Here is an 11164-nt window from a genome sequence, read left to right as displayed (position 1 = left end):
GTGCAAAACAATATAAGATTTTTTATAAACGCGGGATATTTTCGAATGGATTTCAAATAAATCTCTATTGTAATATGTAAATATACTCGACCCACTATTTCCAGAAGGTATGAAGGGTTGTCGCCCGTTTATAAATATCATTATGGTTTCCTAATCAGCTCTTGATATTCAATGTTTCATCATCAGGTCTGTCGATGGCACCTTTGACATGCGGTGTTCCAGTGGGCCTCTTTGGTCTTCTTAGCTAACTATTACCTTTCACGCAACATGATGCTTTTGTTGCGATTGCTTTTGCAGGTAAAAAATGATAAAGAAATAGGAAATAGCAATGTACGCAACAGTTGAATGCGATGGCTTCGACCTTCCTCTACATAAAATAACAATTTTCCATTTAATATTATTGGGTTTTCAGCGTACACCGTTGCTGATCGTGGAGCGCTCAAAATTCTCCTTCTCAGAAATTCAGTGGATCGCTAATATGATATCGCCATGTTGGCAAAAATATTGTAAAATATTCTACAAAATTATGGAAACTATTTTTGATTAATAAATATTGTACCAATTTTCTAAAATAAATGCTATTTTCAAGTCAGAAAAGTGATCAAAACTTTTGCAAACATCTAACATATATCAGAATATTGACCGCTTAAAAGAGCGATAAAAACAAAAAAATAAAAGATATGATAAATGTTCTCAGTGGAAACAGTTCTCAGTGATGTTGTTCTTTAGCAGATCCTTTCGATTCTGACTGATTGTACCTAAGATAAATTTATTTTAAAAAATATTTCTTTTTTTGATTTCCATAGGAAGTAATAAATTTATTTGATTAGAATTAAGTCAGTGTATTGCTCGTTAAGGAGAACTAAAATGCATGAAAATGTACAAAAGCTAAATACAAACACACCTAAATCAACCAATAAACTTTGAACTATTGCAAATATGTGCAAAATAACGCTGGCGTGAGTTGCTTTTATGCCGCATAAAGTCATCAGTATTTCCATAATAGGAGGTTGACGATCCTGTTCCCGGAGAAACACGAAATCGGTAATAATGCATAGACCGGAAAGTGTGAATATACTGAAACCATACGATGAACTGGCCGGCCTTAAAGTCGTAATAATAAGTGAGAATAAAGCACAAACAATAATATGTAAACGGTATTTTAAGAAACGATTTCGTCGTCGCTGCGTTGACGTCCTTGTTGCGCTATCGTTAATTAATGTTCTTAGCATGCTCTCATCGAAATGATTAGCATGTTCATAAGTATTTGAACGTCCAATTAAATTAATATCAGGTTCTACTTCTGGATCGGAATATTCGTACCTTTCATCTGCAACTGTTCCTAAAATAAATTTACATAACTTTAAAATTCGTTGTTACTTATTAACATCTAATATTACCATAAGAGCGTTGATCGCCTCCACTATTGGCCGTCAACACGCGTCCATTCAATCTTCCTAAACGACTTTTAGCATTTTGCAAAATATTTCTACGTCTCGCTTCTCGTCTCTGAATGATTTTTTCTTTAGCTTTGAGTTCATCGTCATCATTATTCTTTTCCACGCACAATTTCTGCGATTCATCCATTAGTATACGAGAAGCCTTTAAAAAATATTTATTATAAAAAAAAATATTCTCCCCGTTATATATTTAGAAAACACTAAAGAGTGACTGCATACAATGCTTGATATGCAATGCTTGTCGCTTGCTTTAGAATTCTTACTATAAGTAAGGTGTGTACCTAAGATGAAAATATTATATATTTTCTCATAAATATGCAAACTTTTATGAAAATTTAATATAAACCAAAAAATTATTACAAAATCACTAAAATGCCGCACAGAAGAAAAAATAAGATTATTATGTTTGTGATGAGGAAATGCCGATAATTTCTCATTCCTATTTCTAACAGATGGTCGAGCAATTGAGCATTGATAATAATTATGGCAACATTGTTTGAGCACAACAATAATTGTATCTTCTTCTCCTTTACCTTCAATGCGTTCAATTCTTTTCTTTATTCGATTATCCAACAAATCAATTAGAATAAAATTCTTATTATCTAATACCCATTTATTTAAATTAGAGCCGATAGCCTGCGTTGCTAGTGCTCAATGCCTTTTTTTTAGTCTAAGAATTCAATTCATTAGTCTAAAATTAAAATAATAGTAATATTAATAATAAAATTCTTTTTCTGAGAGTAAAATTTACTTGAAATATACAAAGGCTGTATTATAACAGAAAACAGGGCGATGTTAAAAAAACTACTTAGAAAAAGTTAACGTAATATACAATTGGCTTTGAGTTAAAACGCAATGATGCGTTATTCCGTTTTTTGGGGAAATAAATGCCAGGGCGTAAACGCAATAAGAAGCCACGTTATTCTATTATTTGGTAACAAAAAGTATCCAAATGGTTGTAAATATAAACAAAACCACATGATTTGGGAACCAAAAATGAAGAAGTCTACATAAAGATAAACAACAAACATTTAAAAAACAATAAGAAAAACACTAACATAAAAGAAAATAAACTTTTCATGATTAATGAAATAAAAGAAATGAGTTGGGGAGCACAATTTCCTCACGTACTTAAACATACTAAAAGAATTGCTTAAACGTTTTGATTTGGCAATTATCTTTTAAGTGTAAAATAAAAGCCCTAATTAGCTTTTAAATTGAAAAGTATTCGTTTTTACTTCTTCTTCAGAATTTTTTGCTTTCGTTTTATTTGCTTGTAAAAAATGCTTACAGCATTTACGTATACTACGCACTTTATGTTGACATTGTCAAATATATTTAGGCATTCTTTACAAATTGAGAAGTAAATGTACAACAATATAGACTTAAAGATTATTGCAAGCTATAACATATGTAAATCAAATGGATTACTTTGTTGTGTTGAACATATGAACAATATCATATAATTTTTAAGACATAGGACATAATTTGTTGCTTAAAACATTTCGCAGCACCCTATGTTTTACTTTCCATACAAAAAGAATAATTAAAAGCAAATTGTGGGTTATTTCTAAACTGCATTACTCGACAATTTTCTAACTGGCAAGGGAGGACTTTTTTTTAACTTCAATCATAAAACTTGATATTAATTAAATTCAAAAGAAAGAAAATGACAGTTTCAGAAAGCACAACGCATGACGTTGAAATGGAGGCTGATGCCTCTGCCGAAAATGCGGTTGATCCTAAAAAAGACCAAGATGTAGTGGCTATACAAGAAATAAGAGAGCAAATAAAACAAATCGAAAAAGCGGTAACCAGCAAAGAATTACGGTAAGTTTCTATAAAATAACCTGCTTCAGATTATAATATACAAAAATGTAGTTTCATATTGCGCGTTCTACGTTCTTTGCCCAACATACGGCGTAAGCTCAACGGTGTAGTGCTACGCAATTTAGCTACGTTCATTTATCCAGCTGGCTCTGATCGAGATAATGCTTTGAAGTTTGCGCCTGTTATACCAGCTGGTACCCCGGAACCCGAACTTCCAAAAAGCCGCCCAGCTTCTAAGCCGCCAATTGTTGAAGTAGATGCTTACTTTTATTTGCTACTCTTGGTCAAACTTATCGATGACAATGATTTGATGCGGTCAATTACTTGTTCTGACGCCTTGATGGGCAAAATACAGGGACAAAACCGTCGAACGTTAGATTTGATTGGAGCAAAGTCATATTTTTATCATTCCCGTGTGGCTGAGTTAAATAATAATTTGGAAAATATACGACCTTTTCTCCATGCCCGTTTACGAACTGCTACTTTGCGAAATGATTTCGAAGGGCAGGCTGTTCTCCTAAATTGTCTTTTGCGTAATTATTTACACTATAACCTATACGATCAAGCTGATAAACTTGTTAAAAAGTCTGTGTTTCCGGAATCAGCAAGTAATAACGAATGGGCCCGCTTTTTATATTATTTAGGACGTATAAAGGCGGCTAAATTGGAATACAGCGACGCTCATAAACATTTAATACAGGCGTTACGCAAAGCTCCTCAAAATGCGGCAGTGGGCTTTCGTCAAACCGTGCAAAAACTAATCATTGTTGTAGAACTACTTTTGGGTAATATACCGGAACGGCAAATTTTTCGACAAGCTGCTCTACGCAAATCTTTGGCACCATATTTTCAACTGACCCAGGCTGTGCGTATGGGAAATCTTAAAAGGTTCGGTGAAGTTGTAGAAAACTTCGGTCCTAAATTCCAGCAGGATCACACCTATACACTTATTATCCGTTTAAGGCATAATGTCATCAAGACGGCCATACGCTCGATTGGCCTCTCGTATTCGCGTATTTCACCCCATGATATAGCAAAGCGTTTGATGTTAGATTCCGCTGAAGATGCCGAATTTATTGTAGCTAAAGCTATAAGGGACGGAGTAATTGAAGCTACTTTGGATCCTGCACACAATTATATGCGTAGCAAGGAAAGTACTGATATCTACAGCACGCGAGAACCTCAGTTAGCTTTTCATGAACGCATCTCGTTCTGTTTAAATTTACATAATCAGAGTGTCAAAGCGATGCGCTATCCACCAAAATCATATGGTAAAGATCTAGAAAGTGCAGAAGAGCGTCGTGAGCGTGAACAACAAGATTTGGAATTGGCCAAGGAAATGGCAGAAGATGATGAAGATGGATTTTAATTTTTTTTTTATCAATTTTGCATAAAATAGTAACGCAGCTTGTTCTCAAGGTTTAAATGAATCATAATTGTGATTGTATTTTGCACTAATATTTCTTTGCTACATAAGCTACAAGAGGAAGATGAATGAATAATAAAAATAACAAAAATTTCAACTAATACTCTCATCCACATAAAATAGAAAAAAAGATACCTAATAGAGTTTTTCTTGGAGCCTACGGGCTGAAAATGAAAGGAAAAGTTTGTCGAGAGGCTAGTGTCGTAGTCATAAAGAAGGGAAATCCTCTCCCTGCGTGTGTTTCGATTTGCATACTAACTTGTTACTCTATATTAAATTTCCTCTTCTTTCAATATGATCTGTGTTTATATTATTTTTTAATATGAATATTTTGAAATGCGTCTAAATACATTTTGTTATGTACTTTCTTTTTTTTTACTGAATGGCACAAACTAATTGCTTTCCTCGATAGGCTTGGGCAACAATTTCGGGCCATATAAAAGAACGTATGCGCAATGCCAATCACCGCCACCTGAAAGGCGTAAGATCTCCTCATTTGTCACCGAAGAAACTATGTCGTCATCAAATTTAAACCACACTTCGTCGTTATGCTTTACCCAAGCCACATAATGACCAGAAGAGCTGGAACGTCCCTTGTGAGTCAAAACAGCTTGTAAGGTATAATAACCGGAATTATTGCTTCCCAAATCTTCATCAAACCAATATTGTTCAGTTTCAGCTTTAGCTCTTTCATCAGATTCGCTGGTTTTTTTATCTTTCTCCGCCAGCGGATCTTTGGCGGTTTGGCGGTTTAATTTGTTATCTTCCATCTCTTTGAATTTTCCACGCATTGGACTTAGTTTATTTTGTAAATCCGGAGTACATAACTCAAATGCATCGAAATCGATTGGAAATTTAATATCCTTCAAAACTTTCGCATTAATTCCTTCCTTTCCTTTGTATTGGAAGCGAACAAATTGAACAGTCAAATAAGCTGGTAGGCGACTTATCAAATACTACAGGAAATATATTTAAAATGAGAATATTTCCACAGATTTCATATAACGAAACTTACTGATCTGCTGTAATTGGCATCACGACCTAAGGATTCTGAAAATTTCACTAAAGTCTCTTTCATCTTGGATTTTAAGCCGCTAAGCATATACTTAACTTCGGGGGAAATGAAACAGCTTAATTGTAAAAAGTTCTCTTTGCCGACTGTCGTTTCCTCTTCTGGACTCTCGCTACAACTCATTTTTACTTCAAAAGCGCCACCGAAATATTGTTCAATAAAAGAACTAAAGGCGATTTAATTAAAGTATTAAGGATTTTGTTATTTAGGTAGCAAACATACTTATATTTCTTAATTTGTTCCTTCGCATCAGCAGACTCAGTATTGTCTATAGCTGGCAGTTTTCGTTGTAACATTTTCAACAGTTCCGACCAACATTCATTGGCATCCTGTTGCCGGTATGTGCCGTTTTCACCTGTTTGCGAGAACTGTGGAAAGGCACGATGAAATGTTTGCAATAAAATTATGGGAGTAATAGTGCTCCCCCGTTCCATTTGTTTAAATAAAAATTTTAAACCACATGTAATAGCCAACGAATCATCATCAGCATTTTCTACACGGAAACTGTCCAATGCGCTGCGCAATTCGGGCACAGCATGTAGACATTGTAAAGTAGCATTAAGATAACAAGTATTTCCCAAATTGGTAAGACCTGCTGGTAACTCCAACTATGAGAACGAAGTAAATAAATTTTTGCAATCTTTACACAATGATTTAATTTTTTTAAATTTTAATTTACCCACCGCTGTAGCCATTTCTATTTCGTTCATGTCTTCAATAAACTTGACCGGCTCTGATGGTTGTTGTGGCACTTCTTCCTTAGTCCCCAAAAGAAGAATAGTGGCCCCCTTAAAAAGAGATGCTTACATTGCCAATGTATTTAAAAATTTCCCACACAAGCTTACCTCCTTTATTTGCAAATTCCACTCCTCATCTTTAAGTATTCCGCCTTTGCACATCACCTTTTGACGTGCTGGTTGCACACCAGTCAATGCAAACAGCTGCGCTTTAAACAATATAGGGTCTTCATCCGTATTTACTTCAATGTCAGGGAACAGCTCGCGTCCCCATTTAACTTTTACTATAAAATGAAATTGCAAATATTTTTTGTGATTTCATTTCTCTTCAACGTGTACATATGATTTCGAGATTCGACAAGATTGTACCTTTAAACATCGGCATTTTCACTATTAGCTTATCTTTTGCTTCAATAATTGCTGCTTATCTTTCGAGATTATATTAAATCTTCTGAGAATTAGGGATCAGATCTTTTGTTTGTTTTTCGATCGGATCAGAAAAATTACAAAGTCATTTAACTTTTCACAATGAGAAATGAGTTTCTGAATTTATTATATCTACATTTAATTATTCTAATATTGCAGGCGAATGGCAACAACGCACCGAATAAGGTTTGATTACAGATATTTGCCTAAGCTGACCAGCTGTAGTTGTCTACTTTGTTTCTTTCTAAAGTTTCAGTATTTCTACACGGTTAAAACAGTAGTTTTCTTATTATTAACGAAACGGAGTGTATTATCAAAACAAAAAAAAAAAATTTGAAAACAAGCCGCATAATGCACTTCAATCGAAATGCAATTATAAGTAGAGACAAACATGAAAATTATACACGTGATAGTCAACTGGTTAGTATTAAAGTCACTACTATAATCTCAAAAATCTTTCCTCTTATCGATTTGAAGCAAACTATCTTGCATAATCCATAGATTTCCAACAAGTTAACAAAAATCTATTATGTCGTTTAAATTTTCTTTTTTTATATAGTTTCTGTCATCCGAGTTGATACTAAAAAGAAGTTATATACAAACAAGACTAAGTCAAATTTCCCGATGAAAATGATGGTCAAAAATTTCAATTTTCTAAACTTATGAGCTTATGAACTTAACCGAAATAGTGCCGCTGCACAGGTAGGGGCGGCTGTAGTGGGACGAATTTTTTGTAGAAAAAAAAAAAAAAATTTGGATTTGAAACTTGTTGCCGATGTTCGTTTAGTAGGATTCCCTAATGCCGGTAAAATTACTTTTTTGAAAGCCACTTCAAATGCCAAGCCTAAAATTGGCTATTTTAAAGTGTTCTATAGATTTTGCATATATCAATTTCGGTTCTTTTTTAAGTTCTCGGAACGTAAAGTACACCACACCATAATTTTATTGTTAATTTTCTTGAAAAAATTTCAATTTGTTAGCTTAGCATTTTGGTATACGCAAAAGCTCGTTGATACGACGTCAAATTGTATCAAATCATGAGATGTATGTGTACTGACAGCTGCAAACTTTGTAAAGAAAACAAAAACAGATCCTTTTAGAAAAATGCCGCAAATAAATGAATAAGACAATGTATAATTTAAGATGATTAAAAATCTCAACTCTTTATAGTTAAAAGAATTCGCTTTTCCCGTGTGAACAAATTTTTTGGTGTACTTGAAGATTTGTATTTTCATATTATACAAACCCAAAGCACTTTTTTTTTTTTTTTTTTGGTATGTTGAACAGAGATGGACTAAGCCAATAAACCCAAAGCTCAAACTCAAATTTAGTTAACAATCAAACTCTCTTTAGTAAACCTATTTGCGATATATAAAAATATGCTAATGTGTGCTGCTATATGTAATTTAGGCAACACAATTTATGCTCAGAAAGAAATTCAATGGGGATGTGCAAGAAGTATCCACAAAATATAATGACCAGTTTGGTTTTAAGAGAAACTGCCTTCATTTGACAGGATAATGTTTTTAAATAGTTGATCAATTGTACTAATCAGGTAATTGGTAGCAAACCGTTTCCCTGCTAGTTAAGCCTTCTTCGTCACTAACTGTCAGTTTGAAGATATAACGACCAGAAACTAGATTTGTTAGCTTAACGAAAGCTCGGATTATTACAGGGATCTTGATTTCATAAACTAAACATCTAAAACCACTTTGAATAAAAATCGATTCGTTGATAACTTAAAATTAGTCGCGATGTTAACACGGGAGCTACTTAAATAAAATTAAGAATGTACTATTTAGTTCTTCGAACGAAGAACTGTTAGCCAGATAAAAAAAGGGATAGATTTATACCAACTAACTTTTCAGAGAAAAGAGAGCAAGAAAAACTTGAAAGATCAAGAGATGTATTAAAATACTTACAGGAAAAATCGGGCGATTGTATCAATTGCATAGGAATCGCGTAGGTTATTCATAAAATATCAAAACGACCAATGCCCCGTTTAAGAAAAGTAAAATTTCAAAATATTTTTTCCTTCTTGAAAGAAATGATATTAATTCCACCTTGGAAAAAAAACTAAAAATAGAAACGCGACATATTATCGTGATGTTTTTAAATTTATTGCTAATAATCAGAACCATTTTGCGCAATTTTTGCTTCAGATATCACGCTTTCTATTTTCGCTTTTGCGCGTTCTCTTTCATCTAATTCCCGTTTTTTCAAATCCAAGTTAATTTTTAGTAAAGCCAACTCCATTTTGTATTTTTCCATTTCTAATTTGTGTCTTTCTTCCATGTGCCTCATCTTGATATGGTGCTCCTGTTTAAGCATATTAATTTCTACTTCCGCTTTTTCTTGCAGCCATGTTGCTTTTACATATGCAACTTTTCTGCAGGAAGGTGCAGATTGAGGTAAACCTGGCAGTTCCGTTCGACGTTTTCTCTTTTTCAATTTCGAAACATAATTGTGCCTGTATTCATAGTCACTGGACGGCTTGTCTAGAATGAAAATGCAGTTTATTTGAAATGTTTCTTATAGATGAAATAATAACTTGATTTTACCTTCCCTTTCTGTTAGTAGAGAAAGATCCTCACTTTCGGAATCTAAGGAAGGAACTGTGCTTACTAAGCAAGTAATAAATAAACGTTAGAGTAAATATAAACAAAAATTAAAATACCCACAAATTCGCATTAACAAAATTACCTTGAACTTTATATTTTTCAAAATCAAGGTTACCGCCAACCTCTTTCTGATAATTCTTTAGATCATGTTCTTGAAAGACTCCCTTTTCCTCTACGGAATCATTTTCGTGTGCTGTTGTTTGTGAGAGATCACCGCTGGAACTGTGCATGAATATTTTCTCTTTATTTGTTTGTCTTTTACACGATGACTTTATATTATCGAACTTTTTCCTCAACTCCTTGTAACTCCGAAAGACATTGGACTTCATGTTAAAAGTTTTCTCAATTGCTTTCCAGCACTCTTCTTTAACTTGTGAACTCACTCTGTCCGTTCTTTTACATCCAACAATACTTTGTCTTTCAGCAACCAAGGAAAGCAATAATTTAACATCATCTGCCGAAAAATTTGTATTGCGTTTACAGATTCTCATTTTTCCCTTATTTTTCTTATTATTTATTTATTTTATTTTAGAAAAGCATATACAAAATCTTACTTATGAAATTTCGGCAGTTTCTTAGATATTAAGTGATTGCTCAAAGCGTTGCTAAAAATAGTATTTAAGTCATCGATTAAAAGCCACAAAATCAAATATGCACTAAATATGTACTATATTAAACGTTACATTCAAAAAAAAACGTCTTAAAGGGTTTGTAAAGCCATTGGCTTAGTTATAATATTTAAAGGCTTACATTAAAAAAAAATACGCTTGTTTTTCTCCTTTTGAATAGATTTCCAACTAAAGAGAAATTGTTTGATGTAAGCAGTGAGGCAAAGACGCCTATTTCATATATGGCCTATTGGACATATGATAAAATAAAATATTGCTCTATCCCATATAGCATGGCTTTTTGCATCAAGCCTTTTCAATACTTATGGATTTGGATGGCTACATTGAATGAAAATTTAATGCTGCTCAAAAATAAATTGGTCTTTGATTTGTGTATCTAGAATAAAATAATTTTCGAAGTATAGAGAGTTCAAATAGAAATTCGCTCTTCACTTTCGTAAGTCGAATAAGCAAAAAAAAAGGAATAAACGAAAAATGTAAGATATGAAGTCAAGGACGAAAAGAATAGCACTTCAAATATAAAATTTTCAGAAAACGACGCCACCAATATTAACGAAAAGATACAAATTAATTTTTGCTCAACTTTTCGTACGTAAACTTATTGATCACCTCTATGATAACTCAATTGAAGTCTACATATTTAAAACCTAACCTGGCCTTATCATCAAGTGAACAAATGCTTGGCAAACAAAAATTTAATGTTAAAAGAAAAGACATTTTATTTAATGAACTTGATTTTAACAATTCGAACCATTAAGTGTAACCGTAAGATATCGCTCTTATTTTATGCCTGTCGGGCACTGAAACTACTACGATAATTTACTTAAACGGCCAAGTAACTTTTCTTTTCTAGTTTGTTGAGTAGAGATGGAGCAAAGTAACTTAAAAGCGTATGAATTGAAAGAAAAACACCTGATTATAACTGTCTTATAAAAAAAAGTGAAGAACTGAAGAATACTTTTG

The 11164-nt window shown here is 33.2% G+C and overlaps 4 protein-coding genes across 6 annotated transcripts; 1 reads left to right on the top strand and 3 right to left on the bottom strand.

Moving 5' to 3' along the window:
• Positions 1-788: 788 nt before the first annotated feature.
• On the bottom strand, positions 789-2067 carry LOC119633916. Of its 3 annotated transcripts, none has more exons than XM_038027744.1 (3): positions 1680-2067; positions 1401-1602; positions 789-1342 (listed from the first exon to the last, which is right to left on the bottom strand). In XM_038027744.1, exons 2-3 carry the CDS (start codon positions 1585-1587, stop codon positions 819-821), a joined length of 711 nt encoding a protein of 236 aa, XP_037883672.1. In that variant the 5' UTR covers positions 1588-1602; positions 1680-2067; the 3' UTR covers positions 789-818. The 3 variants fall into 3 exon arrangements, with proteins under 3 accessions (XP_037883672.1, XP_037883673.1, XP_037883675.1); XM_038027745.1 differs by having other exon boundaries at positions 1994-2047; XM_038027747.1 differs by having other exon boundaries at positions 1742-1782.
• An 871-nt stretch (positions 2068-2938) lies between these two features.
• Positions 2939-4817, top strand: LOC119633777 (probable 26S proteasome non-ATPase regulatory subunit 3). Its single transcript, XM_038027513.1, has 2 exons — positions 2939-3290; positions 3342-4817. The coding sequence occupies exons 1-2, from the start codon at positions 3130-3132 to the stop codon at positions 4657-4659; spliced, it is 1479 nt and encodes a 492-aa protein (XP_037883441.1). The 5' UTR covers positions 2939-3129; the 3' UTR covers positions 4660-4817.
• Positions 4654-7121, bottom strand: LOC119633778 (ubiquitin carboxyl-terminal hydrolase 14). Its single transcript, XM_038027514.1, has 6 exons — positions 6895-7121; positions 6634-6809; positions 6472-6576; positions 6011-6396; positions 5732-5954; positions 4654-5672 (listed from the first exon to the last, which is right to left on the bottom strand). Exons 1-6 carry the CDS (start codon positions 6908-6910, stop codon positions 5109-5111), a joined length of 1470 nt encoding a protein of 489 aa, XP_037883442.1. The 5' UTR covers positions 6911-7121; the 3' UTR covers positions 4654-5108.
• Positions 7122-9075: 1954 nt separating this feature from the next.
• LOC119632955 lies at positions 9076-10955 on the bottom strand. Its single transcript, XM_038026120.1, has 5 exons — positions 10933-10955; positions 10127-10146; positions 9655-10026; positions 9513-9575; positions 9076-9449 (listed from the first exon to the last, which is right to left on the bottom strand). The coding sequence occupies exons 1-5, from the start codon at positions 10953-10955 to the stop codon at positions 9076-9078; spliced, it is 852 nt and encodes a 283-aa protein (XP_037882048.1).
• Positions 10956-11164: the final 209 nt, after the last annotated feature.

The sequence above is a fragment of the Glossina fuscipes genome, unplaced genomic scaffold (assembly GCF_014805625.2).
Source record: "Glossina fuscipes isolate IAEA_lab_2018 unplaced genomic scaffold, Yale_Gfus_2 2, whole genome shotgun sequence".
NCBI lineage: Eukaryota > Metazoa > Arthropoda > Insecta > Diptera > Glossinidae > Glossina > Glossina fuscipes.
The sequence above is the reverse complement of the archived record's forward strand: the minus strand, read 5'-3'. Positions and strand labels throughout refer to the sequence as shown.

What these genes read in the sequence shown, in the direction of transcription:
- LOC119632955 (XM_038026120.1), bottom strand. Translation starts at nt 10,955, where the DNA reads ATGGTTCGAATTGTTAAAATCAA. An exon ending in AAACTGCCGAAATTTCATAA is followed by an intron (nt 10,027 to 10,126) that starts GTAAGATTTTGT and finishes ATTTTTCGGCAG; the next exon opens with ATGATGTTAAATTATTGCTT. An exon ending in TCTACTAACAGAAAGGGAAG is followed by an intron (nt 9,450 to 9,512) that starts GTAAAATCAAGT and finishes TTTTCATTCTAG; the next exon opens with ACAAGCCGTCCAGTGACTAT.
- LOC119633916 (XM_038027744.1), bottom strand. Translation starts at nt 1,587, where the DNA reads ATGGATGAATCGCAGAAATTGTGCGTGGAAAAGAATAATGATGACGAT. An exon ending in AGGCGATCAACGCTCTTATG is followed by an intron (nt 1,343 to 1,400) that starts GTAATATTAGAT and finishes AATTTATTTTAG; the next exon opens with GAACAGTTGCAGATGAAAGG.
- LOC119633778 (XM_038027514.1), bottom strand. An exon ending in GAACAAATTAAGAAATATAA is followed by an intron (nt 5,955 to 6,010) that starts GTATGTTTGCTA and finishes AATCGCCTTTAG; the next exon opens with TTCTTTTATTGAACAATATT. An exon ending in ATGCCAATTACAGCAGATCA is followed by an intron (nt 5,673 to 5,731) that starts GTAAGTTTCGTT and finishes TATTTCCTGTAG; the next exon opens with TATTTGATAAGTCGCCTACC.
- LOC119633777 (XM_038027513.1), top strand. Translation starts at nt 3,130, where the DNA reads ATGACAGTTTCAGAAAGCACAACGCATGACGTTGAAATGGAGGCTGAT. An exon ending in GTAACCAGCAAAGAATTACG is followed by an intron (nt 3,291 to 3,341) that starts GTAAGTTTCTAT and finishes ACAAAAATGTAG; the next exon opens with TTTCATATTGCGCGTTCTAC.